This window comes from Numenius arquata, chromosome 6 (genome assembly GCF_964106895.1).
Source record: "Numenius arquata chromosome 6, bNumArq3.hap1.1, whole genome shotgun sequence".
Taxonomy (NCBI): Eukaryota; Metazoa; Chordata; class Aves; order Charadriiformes; family Scolopacidae; genus Numenius; species Numenius arquata.
Genome location: NC_133581.1, coordinates 56,648,502 through 56,664,341, shown reverse-complemented (window position 1 = coordinate 56,664,341; position 15,840 = coordinate 56,648,502). Strand labels below are relative to the sequence as shown.

Below are 15,840 nucleotides of genomic sequence, written 5' to 3'. Positions count from 1 at the left end.
TTCTGTTGGCGTATGTCAAAACTCTGATGTGTTTTCAAATACATTCTCTTTTCACCAGCAGTAGGCTAAACCTGAGGTATTTCTGAGAGAATTTACATATCTTCAGATTTTGAGACTTGTGTGGAAAGAGTCTACAGGGCAAGAACACTTCAAGTTCAGAAGTTTACAAATTGTGAGAGCAGTTTCTCCTCTGTCAGAGAAAGAAAAAAAAAAAGAAACAGAAGGCTTGGATTTGTTAATATCTTATTAAACAGATATTTATTCCTGCTGCCCTCACATAGACATGCAGAGGTTACAGACACTTCGCATTTGCATAAGCCCCCAGTTGCTATCTTTCACAAGCTGGGTGTAGACAAGAGAATAAACCCAACTGCACTGGAGCAACAAACTATACTATGGGACATTCATATTTGGCAAGCACTGACAACACTTAGGAATGCTGTAAGCAATAATACTGATTTCTAGAAGCTCTGGAAAACTTGCTTAATGATCTCGGTTATGGTACCCTGAAAGTATTCTAGAGATGCTCCTGGGTCAACCCATAAGAATTTAAAAATAGAACAGGTCAAAATGATCAAGCTTTGGTGCCTATAGTTAAACTATGCTCCAGCAGGCGACTGGCTTTCCAAAGGGGCACTTGCAGATCCCTTCCCAGCTCCCTAAGTGCAAACTCAGGTGCCTAAACTTACATATCCAAGACTGAAAATTTTGGCCACACTGCTTAACAGGCAGATCTGCTGGGAGGCCTCTTGTAACCAGATTTTTTTCTTAAAGCCTCATATTATTGGACAGATCCTGGCCCAAGTCCAATCCACAACTGCAAATCCAAAGAAACAGCTCAGAGCAAACCAGCAGCCTTATTAGCTTTTAAAGATTTCATTTTCAAGAACTCAAGACCCTTTATTGACTAATGAAAGGTTGGGTCCCCAAGCCCACAGACTGATGTTGCTTGGAACATATTTTAATCATTTTGGAGTGCTAGCAGCCATCTGTCTAAAGAGCTTTGATCGCATAAGTGCACTCTGAACTGCAGCTCCTTCTGACTCCAAACCCTTTCTGAAAGCCAAAGGGAGCCCACAGACACGGCAACTTCGAGACAATTCAAGGCCTTGTGATGTGATAAGGCTGCTTTTGTTATTTAGCCCATCATTAGGTTTAATGACAGCACAGATAACAGATACACTCAAAAGATACCATTGTCATCTCCTATCTTGTAACAGTAATATCCAACTGTGACTTCACTTTGTTTCTACCCAGCGTTTCTTACTTACTATGTTATTTTGAAAGCATAGATAAATGAAATAAAAGGAATTTTTTTCCTGCTGCAAGCACCAGAAATACTAACAGAATAAATACATAACAAATAAATAATACAAAAGATAAATGAGCACTCTTTCTTTTTTTCACCACTTTCCTACTATGTTTTTTTTTAAAAAAAGTACAGAAGACGAGCAAACAAATCCCAAATAAACTACTGTATTTATAGTTTAGGTTATTGGCTTTTGGGAAGATACTGATTGCATGTACGAGTCTAGTTTGGCCAGCACTGAATACAAATTTACATTGAAAAGAGAGAGAACCCTTGCAGCTACAGTTTTTATAGTGTTAATATTTATGAACAAATTTTACACAATTACCATAATTATTTCCTACTCTAAGCTTTGAAACAATGTGGGCATCTCAAAGCTTATTTTGTGGCAATCGGTGTTTTCATCCTGGTGTCTACTAGACACGTGCTATTAAACCTGAAAGCTTGGAAGTAACAACAATGCTGAGCATGAAGAAAAAATATTTAAATTATCAAAGAAATTTCTCTCAAAAATCAAAGCAGCAGCCTTAAGAAAGTGGAAAAAACTACATAAAAATCTCTCTCTTGATGACGGGAGACACACAATGGTGGATTCTGTGTGGCAGACCATGACTTCATTTGCTCCGACAGTCGGCAACCTCAGTGGGTTCAACCCTGAGATTACAGGATTTGCAGGTTTCTTTTCCTTCTGAGACCTGATTCCTGGCCTCTTTACTCACTCAGGACACTACTCACCAGTCACCAGAAGAAAATGATACTATCTCACACTGCAATATTGTATTTTTCAGTTCAGTAGCCTTCATCCTAAGTGTGGCTAGCTAGCAGTGTGAAGAAGGTGAAAGAAAGAAACACAGCACTTCTGGGTTGCTCATGAAAACATTGTGGGTGGCCGTGCTCTAATCTGTGTCACTGACACAGCACAGATTGAGAGAAAAGAAGACAAAACCAAAACATGTAGTGGCTCAGGTAGGGGAATAGCTTCTTTAAACTCACTTTGCTGTCAAAGAAAATATACCACTGATGATTCACTCAATGTAACTCCCTCCCTCTCTTTCTGTGGCTTTTCCTTCCAAACTCACAGCCAGAAAAGCTTCTCTGCTAGTGGGACAGCAGCTCTGTACCGCTGCTTACATGTTTTCTTGGTGGTGTTAGGAAAAAACTCAAGTGCTCTCTGCTAGTTCTCCTTCCTGTCATGACCATACAAACTGCAGTTTATAAAAGCAAACCATTACTAATATGTTACATTTTACTCAAATATTTGAGAGGCTCAGAATTGTGCAAATCCCAGCAGGCCCACTTCTTCACTGGAAAACTGCGGCTGACGCTTCCAAGTTGGTCCCTACCCTTTCTAAAAATGACATTCTTCACACCTATGCTGGAAGGATTACCCGTACAAGATGAGTAACACATCATTATGCAATGCTGGAAACAATGTTAAAAACCTTCAGCTTCCAAAACACAAGCCTCTATCACATTAGTTAGAAAAGCAGCTTGTGGAAGGAATGTAAAACTGGAAACTATTCCAGTAAAAGGTATCGGCATGACATGCATGTAGTAATTTAATAAAAGCTCTAACTTAAAAAAGCCACTGAAAATTTCTTACTCTTGGCTTCTCTCTTTGTAAACACAACAGGTGTGTAGTCTTCTGGCTTTTGTTCTGTGACAGGCAGAGGACAACTTCTGCCACCTGGATTCCTAGATACTTCCTGAGAGAAGTTTTCCATTAACTCCACGGCAAGCAGGGTTAAGCTCAAAGTAAGAAAAGCAATGTTATGTCTAGCACTGGCTGCAAATTGCACATGTGGAAAGTCTTCTCACCAAACAAATATTATTTTTTTTTATTGGGAGATGTAAATTCCAACACAAAAAATATGTTGGCTTCCTGTGGCAAATTTCTAAGTGAAAATTTTCCTTTCACCTTGACATTTCAACTTCAAATGCTATTTTGTTTCAGTACTTCAGCTCAAGAGAACTGAACTGAAACACATCAAGATGAACATTTTTTATTACTGAATTGACATTTTAACATAAAAACATGTCCTGTGAAAAATCAACAAAAAAGAAATGGCATTTAAAGTCCTCCTGACAATGTTATTACTTTATTTCTAAATATCATATTCATAACAAAAGAAATTCCCATTCATCCAATATTTATATGGCAAGCCAAATTCTTTTTTTGCAGTTTTAGATTTTCTTTCAAACTTCTCATGGGAAAATTTGTCTTTCAAACAGCTCTTATTACACATACAGTTTTCCTATATTTTTTTAACTTGCCCTGGAGAGGGCTGCTTCTTATCCTGTTTTCCTTCCCTCATTTTAAAGTAGGAGTATCTGCATTTTCATAGTCATAGGTCTCTAAAGGCGTTATGGAAAATGGTAAAACTTCTTATTCAGTTTATACAAATAAAGCAGCTGAAGCAGAGTTTAGTGATGTGATTCATCTATATTCATCCAGCATTTCAATGGCAGAATCAGAATATATAGCCTCTGCTCACATACCCTTTCTATCAGATAACAGATTTCATAATCCTATATATGCGCTTTACAGATTTTCCAACATTCTTTTTGAGTACCCTTATATTATACAGAATAGATATTAACTCTGCTTATCTCAATGTCCTAATTTTTACAAGTATTTCTACAGGAGTAGAATACTTTGTATTACTAATCTACTCCAACCTATCAGTAGCAGTCTGTCAGTTGTTCGCAGGTAGCTCTTCCAGAGACTTTAAACCTTCCTTCCAATAACTCCATTTCATTAGGCTTTAACAAATTTGAAAAACTGTTTGTAGAAACCTCTAGCTATGTACTTATTCCAAAAAGCACAGAACAAAATTACACTTCCTAGACTTTTCAGCTCATGAGAAACCAAGGAAGTCATAGCAGAAAACCACAGATAGTGGAGGTAAAAGGGAAGGGGAAAGAATCAACCAGGTGAAGGAGAGCTGCTAACAGAAAGCTAGCAGGGCCATGTATACAGAGTCGTGAGACCATATCAGCATCTGATGGCAAGGAATTCCTTTCCGTCAAGCAAATCCCTGCTCTTAGAGAAGAGGAGAAACTAATCTGAAAAGGTCCATCACAGAAAAACAACAAGGTAAGCATTGTTTTTAGTTCACATTACCCCACAACAGCAAATAGGTAGGGAAGAAGTCTGCTCAAGTCTGATGAAATACAGCATAAGGAGTTGTTCCTAGCTTTAATGCACTTGGCACAACAAGTGACTGGTTTGTCCTCAACTAATCTTAAAAACTTGAGAAAGTTTGCCGATATAACACACCCAATAACAAAAGCGGTAGCGGAGTGAGCACAGTCCATGGTACAAATTAAAACTGCATCACAGAGCATGTTAGGTTCTTCAGTTCATATTCATGCTGCCCGTGTTCCTCTGCAGACATGCTGCTTAGCGTTTCCTATTGGCAAGGCACCTCTGAAGGCCAAGAGCCAGCCACTGGAAACATTAGGCACAAAGACTTCATAAAATGTAGGTCAGACCAATCCATGCCTGAGTCAACAGCAGCACAAGGCAATTTGAACATACGACATACACCTCCGTGCTGGTTGCAGGGATGGCGTCGGGTGGCTTGTTATTCCATCTGGTGGCTGGGATCTCTGACAGTTCAGTGCTTCCTCTCCCTCAAAGTTTTTATAAATCACTAAAGCTGAGTAGGAAATTGGTTTTCCATGCTAAATATTTTTTCCCAGTGTGATGGGAAAATTTTCAAAATCATGTCAGGGCAAAAAGAGAAACATTCAAAAGTATTTTTTGTGTGCGTCTCTGAATGAATGAGAGAGGAAGTTTGGAGAGTGCTCCGATGGCTAAGATATTCCATTGGGAGGAAAAAAAAAGACACCTCCTCCTCCCCACCAGGTTCAGATACTGCTTTGCCTTTTCATTGCCTGCCAAACAGGCACTGGAAATACCAAGCCTATGGTATATACTGGAGTCTCTCTCTACCGTCCCCCTTCTCTGCAAATAGTAAAATATTAATTGGAGTACAGATGTGAGTCTGGTCCACCACACACCCAAGAAAGCTACCCATCCACTGGTTTATAAAGTCAGTCTCTCTGACTTTGTTATGGCTAGAAAGTAGGGCAAATGCAGAAGGAGAGACAATGATCAATTCCAGACTAGAGAACAAGAAGTCTGGGAATGGGGCAGGGGGGAGAGGATAATAATTCCAATAAAGTATGAAATACATAAGGATAACAAGGATAACAGACAAAAGACAATTGGACTACAGAGTGAGAAAGTCCCACCAACCTAAAGTCCTAATTCTTTCAGGGTTGTGGCACCCCACTGGGAAGTGGCATGATAACAGAGAAGCTTGAACCCATGGATTCTAAACCCCAGGTTCAAGTTACCAGCGCGTTGGCTCACCTCACCCCCACAAATTGACTAAAATTCACTGAAATTTCCATGGGTTGCTCAGAGAAGGTGTAGGTTTAATCAATCTGATTTAAAAGACAATAAAAAACCCACCCCATTTTTGACTAATTTCAGGACTCAGTTCAATGAACAAACAGGAAGAAAGTATGCACATTTAAAAAACCCACAAACACAAACAACAAACAAGAGCTAAATCTCCAATCCTTGCATGTCCAAATCTCCCACAGAAATCAGTGGGACTTTATATGTAGAGAATAAACTAAGAAATATAGTTTGGATAGGACCTGAGTTTTTTAATAATAATGAAATACGAACAAAAATCTCAGTGTTCCTTTACAGAGCTATTATATCCATATAGTGGGCTGTATCGAACTGCAGTGGGTTAGGTTCCTTCACAAGAAGGCATCACACTGTCTCCCACTGTATAATAGATACAAGTGCCTCAACTCTTTGACATAAAAGAGAATTTCTCCTCTGCTTGGAAGCGGGAAATTTCATTAGCTCAAGATTTATGTTTGATGTCAGGTGTCTGAAACTCTTGGATAAAATTGAAGTCACTGTTGCAACGACAGAGCATACTTAAAGCACAACTGCTGTCTTCTCTCTGATGTCCCCAAAATCGTTCTGCAAAAAGAACAGTAGGTTTACAGTGATATCATTATCCGGTCATTCATCTTAATGACTGAAATTATACCATTTTATGTCTAAAGCAACTAATACTGACACAACAACAGCAACTGCCAGAATAACCGCGAGCAGATAGGATGACAAAAGCAGGAAAATGAGTCAACGGCCATAACTGCAAAAGTGAGATAAAAACCCAGGCATGAAAAGACTAGTTCTCTGAGGTAAACTGCAGGGGCAGGTGCTCAAGGTGTCCTGCTATTGCTTTAGAGGAAGGATGGGGATCACCACTCTGCACTAGTGGTTGCAGCTTCACTGATTCCATTGTAAATGGGTTCCAGTTCATTTGCACTGGGAAGCTGGATGTTAGAGCAGCCCAATCTTTTGTTATACATCATGTGCCCCTGAGAGAAATCTGGACTGAAGAAATCTCTGAAAGAGACTGAGAGATGGCAGCTGAAATGTTTGAGCAGGGGTCAGTCAGAGAACAGGAGACTAAATATTTAGGCAGTTGCATTCTGACTTGCTGCTGCTGCAGTGGCTGCAAACCATGTAGAATACAAGAAGAGGATGAATATTGACATGTTAGGTAGTATAATTTATAGCTTTTAATAGCCCTTGAAACTGGAATGAGAGCAACATTCTAACAGCAAGAATTACACCATTATATATCCCTGCACAGAATCCATGGAGTATGGTTGAAATGGTACCATTACATTCCAGAACACTGGCCATGAAACTATAGAATGGAAGTAAGTTAAACACGTACCACTGTATTCAAAACTTGAACAGAAAACACGCTTTTTTTTTCAGTACTGCAAATAATGCCTTGCAAAGCATCTTTTTTTCATCTATTTTTCCTGTTATAGGGTGATTTAATTCTGTAATTAAAATGAAAATTGAGTTTGTCCCTGTGCTTCTAAGTGTTTCATTTGAAGAAATAATAAAAAGCTCTTGATTCTCTTTTCTTTCACATCTATCAATTTCAATCTTTAAAAAGATGAACCTCCCTGTCATTTCACAAGACCCTTTGTGGGAAAAATATATGGACATCCATTAAAAACATTGTTATTTAGACCATTTTTCTGTGTCACTTAAACAGGAGTTCCAATTTAATTGAAGTATCAGGAGGATTAGAAGCTTTTCGATTAAAATTTTATTAAACTTCTTCAACAGTTCATAACTTTTTAGAAGTGCTACAACTGGTTAGGAAGCAATAAAACTGCAGTGCTGATGGAGAAGCTATCTTTATTGACTGAATGTCTGATTCTAAAAATATTTATTTCAGGTCACAGTATTTACTCTTACAAGGGGGTTCAGTGAAGATTCTCTTCTATTTCATTATTGAAAACTGTCACATAACTGTAAAATAGGCTTTTTTTTCCTCGCACGCTGGTTCTGACTTATAGATTCCAATTACTCTGCAACATGCATCTCCTGGGACTGTGACATGTATCTGCCATTAAAACTCTTTCTCTCCATGTTACTATGATCTTTCTTTCAGATATTTACTTCCTCTCAACTTCAAGAGGGTAAAAAAGAATTCTAATTTAAATTTAATTTTAACACTGGAAGTTTTTTCAAATCTCTGTTCATTAAGAAATTTGCTGCGATGAATGTAAGTTTCTTCCCATTGTGACTTCCAGCCTGCAGCTATTTCTGCTTCTCACACATTTCAAAAGCAAATTGGAAGAACCCCTGGATAAAGATGTTTTGCAAAAAGTTTTCACTGTTTCTCCTCCCCTGTGAAGATCAGACTTGCCAAATATATGGCTTTTAGAGTACTTGATTAAATCACAAAGGAGCCTTTATTCAAAGGTGTGTGAACTATCGCAGATGTACGCATCTTACACAGCTGGAGAGTAAACAATAATTTTGTTGAATAGAGCATCACTGCATCTGACCCCAACACGAAACCCATCAAAAACATACTCTTAAGTAAGGATAGCTCTGTATTTTTATTTTGCTCCTATCTTTCTTTGAAATGGGGTTGATATGTTAGAGGCTTACCTTTTGCTGTACTAGTTAGAATTTGTTCAAATTATTTGCCTGTGAAGACTCCTAGTGTCAGAGCTTTTCAGTGAAATATTTTAGACTTCAAAAAAAAAAAAGGAAAAATATAGATGTACTTCTCTATATAGAGCTATATTTCTCATACAGTTGTACTGTTTTAGCTAATATGTGAAAAATAACAAGTATGCAATAACATATGCCTTTGTCAGCATTTTAACATGTAGGAATTACACTTCTGAAGCATTACTGAACTAGAAGGAAATTGGTTATAAAAATGGACTCACGACTTACCTGAAAAATATGCAAATAAAAAACTTATGATGATGTTCAAACAACAGAGCTATGTGAGGAAGAGGTAGTGGGATTAACACTTCCACATACTTCAAAAGTGATTATTTGGATATATCCTTCTTTGGTCAGTGAGGATCTATGATTTGCATTAATCCCTAGCTTAAAGAATACAGTGTTGAAATAATTATATTAGTAAGCTAGAAACCCTATACTGTTATGCAAATTTTCATTTCTGGTATGCATTTTTGGGTTACTATCCAGCAAACGCAATTTTCATTTTAAGACATGACACAGAAACAACACAAGAAGAACAAATAGAAGCAGAGAACCTGCCAAACTTTATTCAGAGCCAACTTCCTTTCCCTTCTGTATCTGAACTAGTCTTTGACCTTTTTCCTCCTTTTCACTTCTCTTTCCTTTTAAAGAAGAATGGAATTTTTCTGGGATGTGCTTTCTTTTCAGAAAGTCAAAATTCATCTATAAATCAATGTTCCATCAATTATTCCCCAAAAGCTCATTTTAATTTTGGTTTGGGTCTTTCAGGCCTTCCATGAAACTTCACTTTCAGCTAGGATTCACCTTCCACTTCATCTGCAAAGAAGTGCGGTTTACAGACTTCTTTCACAGTGGGAGGAAAAAATCAAGTGGCTTCAAACAGGAGCAGCTACCAGATCACAGAACTGTAGAATAATTCAGGTTGAAAGTGACCAGTGGAGGTCTCTGATCCAACCAATCTCCCCCTCAAAGTGATATCAACTATGAGATCAGACCATGTTACTCATGACTTGATAAAGTCAGGCATTGGAAATCTCCAAAGATGGAGATGGCAAGACCTCTCTGGGCAACCTCTTGCAACGATGGACAGCCCTCATGGTGAAAAAGTTTTCCCCTATAACCGGTCTGAAACTCTCTTGTTTCAGTTCAAATTTATTGTCTCTCACCCTCTTGTCATGCATCACTGGAAAGAGCCTGTCCTTCTTGATAACCTACTCACAGACACTGCCAGGCTGCTATTAGGTCTCCCTGAAGCCACCAAAGAAAGAAATATATTTTTTTTCCAGACCGAACAAGAGCAGTACCCTCAGTCTCTCTTTACAGTGCAAATGCTACAGCTTCCTGACCATACTGGTAGTCCTCTGTCAAACTCACTCCATTTTATAGATGTCTTACTTTTACTTGGGACCCAAAACTGGATGCAGTATTCTAGATACCAGGAATCTTTCTACTGGAGAAAAAAAAAGGGGATTGTTTTTTTTTTCATTAAGGTCTCAACTTGTTTCCCTCCTTTAAGCATGCCTGTGTATAGATACACTTATAGATATTCTGGACCTAAATATCTCTTCCCTGATTGATATTTGGCTTTATGTGGCTTATACTAATGTTAATGAAAGACAGGTCAGTATAAAAATGCACATTTTAATGTTACTGTTTACAGATGTATGCATTCAAAAATTTTTAATATATGCACACAGTCATTACTTTTATGACCAAACCCCTAAAATGTCATTGTGTTAAGGCATGGCTTTAGGTATCCCTTGTACACTTTAATGCTAGCCTTTAGTATTTGGTTTTTTTCTTAAAATTGTTTCTCCCAAGGTAAAGGATGACGCAGAAATCTCAGTTAAAACAAGGTGACAAAGAAAATTATGAAAGAATGTTTTTTCTAAGGCCAAGGAAAACCTAAGAGCAGAAGGAGGAGAAAGCACCGAATGGAGCCAAAATTCCCAAGGTGCTATCACGCTGGCACTGCAAAGATGACAGAAGGTGGGAGAAGCTGGCAAAGAGATGAGAGTACAGTAGGTGAAGGAAATGTGCACCCTGCATGATAACGTGTCTCATTGTAACTCTACAGTTCAAATGAGTGGAGCGTGTGTGGAAGCCTACATTTTGCTCATTGGGGAGCTCTGAAGTCCAAAAGAGAAATAACTCCAGGGAAATGTAGTCTTGAACAGCAAATCATCTGCCTCACTCACTTGCATCAAAGTACCAAAATTCCACCTCAGTCCAAAAGAGGCTGCCTGAAAAACACTCTCAGTGCTTCCTCTAGATTGCCATAGCATAGCAAGCAGTAAAAGGAAATAAAAAGATCCAGTAGACATCTACACAAACATTCCTTAACTAGTCTCCACATACAAAAGAGAGAGTAAATTTTCACTCATTTGGGATGGCCTGGGAAATGCACTCTCTACTTTGTCATTCATGATTATTGTGGCCAGCCCACCCTTGGCCTGATGCAGTCCCCACAGCCTTATGCACACATGCCATATATTCTTTTCTTCATCTGCCTCATTTGGCATGTATTTAAAGTACTGCCACACTATTGCATGATAGAGGCTGAAGATGCTCATGTAATATATGGGAAACTGTAACTGAAATGTTAAGATATCCATATGAATACTCATAATGGTGCAATTTCTAACCAAGGCAAAAGATAGGCATGAGATCTCAAATGTTGCTCCTTATGCACTCATAGGAGCCCTTCTTGAACCTGGTGAGAGATGTGAAGGCAAAAATTCCAGGTGGCCTTTGGCTTTCCTAGCTGTGTCTCTGCATGCTTTGACAGTGTGTCTAAACAGAAAGGTTGTGGAGTCTCCATCCATGGAGATAATCAAAATCCACCATGACATGGTCCTGGGCAGCTGCTCTAGGTGGCCCTGCTTGAGCACAGGGGTTGGACAAGATAGGTCTCTGCCAACCTCAGTCAATCTGTGCCTCTCTGCATCCGCTTCAGAATGCATTAGAAAAAAACCCATCTTCTAAGAACAATGAGGTATGAGATAAAATCTTTCATTTTTGATGTTCTGAGCTACTATGTAACTTGTATAACTTAGTAACAATACAATAGTTCTTGCCCCAGGGCATATTCAGGTGAGTATTTCCACACCTTATGACTAAATCTTGCAAAATACCATCATGAAACTTACAATGAAATTCTGCCTGCTCAAATTAAGGGCCATAAGTTAATAACAAGGTACATTTTAGTTGTGATTTCTGCAATTCATTATTGCTAACATTTCTAAGATTTAAAGCATATACACCAGTAAACTGAGGCTGCTGTCTACTACACTTGTTAAATACTATATGTTAGTGCAAACTTGACACACTGTCTCAAAAACATAACTCAAGTCATTGAAAAATCTCCCACAACATGCAGAGACCAACACAAGCAAACTCTTAATTTCTGAAATATCAATACAAAAACGACATTTCTGTTTTTAAATTATTCTACGAATCCCATTTAAGTGAGTAATAAGGGCACTATAATAAATTCTTTCTAGCTTGGTAAATCATACCATAATTTGTGCACACACTAAATGCTGACCAAATTCATTAAAAGCAATAATCACAAATTGCTTGGGGTTTCTATTCACTATTAACAGGCTTTAAATAAATGCCTATGAGATTTAAGAACAAAAGTTGGTTTTGAAACTTCCCTCCAAGGTTTTAATAAACTTAATGAGAAGGGGAAACTCTAAAAACCTCTAGAAACCGGAATATTTTTCACTTGTAAATGCTGAAACACTGAAAACATACACAGTTCTGCTACTGCAAATGCTTTTTAGTCATAACTAACTAGTCCTCTTTATTTCCAATGAACATAATATTCACACTACATTTATTATTTACCTCTGCAACCCACATCCCTCATCACAGACATTCAGCCTTCAGGTTCACAATTTTCTGCTGTGTTGATGCCAATTCTCCTGCCTTTAACCTGCTGGCAGCTCTCTATCCCCTCTCACACAGGAGGTCAGGATGAAATGAGAGCTGTAACCCAACATCACTCCATAAAACAACCTAACTCCTTCACTGGACCACACAAGCTTTTCCTTAGGGACTAAAACCCACTGATCCATGCAAATGTTCAGTGCAGCCCACCTAAATTAATGAGAGAATGGATATTTCTCTCATTCTGTATACTGCTACAGAATGTAAGGAATTAAAACATACATATTAAGTTGTGGTTGAAAAGAAAACAGTCTTTTAGAACTACAGATTTTATTATTTTAAAATCTACGTTGATTAAGTTAGGCATGTGCAAACAACCAGGGAAGAAACAAGCACTTATGTCAACTGTTTCTTTTGTCCTCATGTTTTAAAGTGAATGCATCGCTAGAACACAGCTTTTTCATTTATATGAGAATCAACTGCCAGCAACCTTCCCCTTCCCTTAGAAGAAACTAATAGAAAATTTAGGCTACAAGAAAAGGACTTCTATTTCAAAGAGCTGGTTGGTGAGCAGTAAAGCAGAAATGCAGGCCTTGATTCATTGATGTATTCACATTTCCAACAAATACCTATTTGATAAGGCCATTTCCTTACTCACAGTCAGACACAGTACAGAAAATTTCCCCTATGAGTCACTGATTTATACTAGTATTAATTATTTTACCTGTAATAAACACGCAATGTCTGGATTTCTTCTTCTAATTTTTTGCACTGTTGAAGAGCGGCCTCTTTTTCTTGTTGCAAGGCTATTAAGTCTGCCTGCAAAACAACAAACAAATGATAAGCAATTTATTCAAAATATTCATGTTGGTCTGAAAACATAACAATCTTTTGTGCATGTCATGCTTGATTATAATTACATATATAAAGTTATACTGTTTTGTAGTACTGCTTACTTAACTCTTATGAAACATCCTTTTTTGTTCTAGCATTGCAATTTTTTCTAGTGTTTTTTTTGTTTTGTTTTGTTTTTTTTTTTTACCAGCAGGATGATGTTTTGAATGACTTCCTTCGTGTATATGGTAAACTTTTTGAATGGCTAAGGTTAGACCTCTTCAGTTGAGCCAAGTGTTTCTCAGCAGACGTATTTCATGTTGATATAATATTCCTACAGCGCAAAACTGTTGACCAACATATAGGGAGCGAAGCAAGGCACTCAGCCACAAACTACAGATGTGTGACTCTTGGTCTGCACATGGCTCTCTGGCTGTGAAGTGCAGCTCCTGTGCTGATGTTCCCATCAGGAGAGCTGCCGGATAACCCACACCCTGAGTGGCGGCAGGCGATGAGGCAGCGGGGGCTGCTGAGAACAGCACCACCGGCTTAATCTGGGATCTGGCTGCACTCTCACCCAGGATCTGGTTTGTAGTGGAGCGAGGGAATCCCTGAGAAACTGCTGTCATCTCCTACCCGTGAACCCTCCCGGATGCTCCCCCTCCTGCTGTTTGTTCACACCGCCCTGCGAAGGGCTTGTGACTCACGGCCATTATGGAAATTGCAGCATGCGGCTTGTAAGGTCAGGAAGGTAGCCAGCCTCACACAGCCTTACAGTTAAAAAGGAGGTAGGAGAAATAAGTACTCATGTATATTTAGTATGGCTCTATAGCTTAATCACCATTAATTTTAAAATGTCCAGTTTCAATAGTACTGCAAGACTCCCTCGAGGGCCCAGGTACCATATAAATTATCTTAAAATCAGTGGATGATTAATTATTGTAACAACAAATAAGACCGGGCTTGCACAGAAATTCTTTGACACATGAGCCTGAGCATTGGGCTGCTTTCCAATGTTTTTAATTCATGGTGTAAGTTATTAATTGTACAAATTGTAGAGCTCCAAACCCAGAGGCACATGTGTGAGAAACGCTGACTGTGGATTCTGCCAACTCTTCAGGACAGCGTTGTGGAAAAGTTTCTTGGTAAATTAAAGACCTGTTACATGAGCTACGAACACATGAAGGGAAATGCAGAGAGTTCAGCCTCTAGCTCTGCCAGACTCACTGTATAATCATGAACAACTTTGTCTGTATGCCTCAAAATCTCTCTCCTAAAACAGGGCTCCCACTTGCTTCTGTTTCCTGTTTGTCTGTTAAGACTGTAAGTCTTTAAGGCAGGTGTTTTACTGTTTACTGTCAACTCTCAGTCATCTATGGGCAATTTATTCTGCTGGTTGATTAATCTTGTTCTGGATACATGGCTGACTCCTGGCAAATTTTCTTAAACACTGCATTGCACAATTGCAGCTACACAACCAGTCTCCACACTGTGCTGCTCAGTGTGTCACGCTGCACCCAGGGGTTTGCATTGCTGGGGTACAGGACCCACTGCTGTAATTGCTCCTGTAACAGACATTCATAAAATTTTAACAGGAAGTTCCCTGGAGAATAAAAACATAGTTTCTTACTCTATGGAGTGTTCCTTCACCTTTAAAAGCAGAAAGCGTTAATGTTTAACCTTTGAGTGACAGTGGTTTAGAGCTTCTGATACTGAAAACAATGTACTGGATGCTGGCAAGCCCTAACTCCTGTCAGCAAGAGGTTAAAATCCTCTGCAGGTGAGCCTCTTGCCCAGCGCTGCTTGCTGCCTTGCAAGCAGAACTCGCAGAACACAAGGATGTTAGCCAAACCAAGCTATTTTCTGTAATTATACTGTTCTGTAGGTGAAACAACATTCTTAAAAATTGGAAAACACGCTTGAATCAAAGTAGGTGGTTTGTTCTAGAGGCCAATAATTAACATCCTTGCCAATTTTCAGTGTACTGTGAAGTGTGATTGAAATGGTAGACTGGAAGGAAATGTTTGTAGCTGACACACCTACTCACGGAGAGATTAACGGCTAGTCTCTTTGGAGAACTATCATAAAAAATACACCTTATGTTCCACTTGCTTTTCAGGACAAAAGTCAGAAGGCACGAGAGTCTGAAGGCTCTTATGTATGCCAGTTTTTCAGCAGATGAACCTGCAATGATTTGACTGGGTTTGTATCTGGGTTTGAACCAGTAAAAATAACAGCAGAATCAGGTGCTTTGGATTTTAAAAAACACAGCTACAAAAACCTAAGGGAAGAGAAGTAGACGTTTGCTAACCTCCTTGGTAGCAGGTAGTGGGGTTGATACTAGGGAGCTGCATGAGACCAACAAAAATTCAAGCAGAGGAATTTTTGTGCACAGCATGCAGCCATATGACAAAACGACCCATCATTCACAGGCCTGAAGAGTGGTAAACACAAATAAACGACTCAAAGATCGCTCCAAACGAGAGATGTCTTCCTTCACTAGAAGAATGAAAACAAAACAGTGCCCATCACAAAGTTAAATTGCTAACTAAAATAATAGTGCCTGCACTACTATAAAACATTTGGAGGACTTCTATAATGTATATTGAAATCCATCCATAGCGCACATGGCAAAAATCCCGCATGAGCTCACCTCTAGTAATAACAATAGCTGCTTGGGAACTTTTTAACAAAATATTATTCCTTTGGA

At 38.7% G+C, this 15,840-nt stretch overlaps 1 protein-coding gene across 1 annotated transcript in view; it reads right to left on the bottom strand.

Moving 5' to 3' along the window:
• The window catches only part of MIPOL1 (mirror-image polydactyly 1), a 180,838-nt gene that overhangs the window by 34,492 nt on the left and 130,506 nt on the right, over window positions 1-15,840 (bottom strand). Inside the window, exon 10 of the mRNA XM_074149368.1 lies at window positions 13,021-13,115. Within this exon, the coding sequence (XP_074005469.1) occupies window positions 13,021-13,115 (95 nt within the window). The remainder of the gene's footprint in view (window positions 1-13,020; window positions 13,116-15,840) is intronic.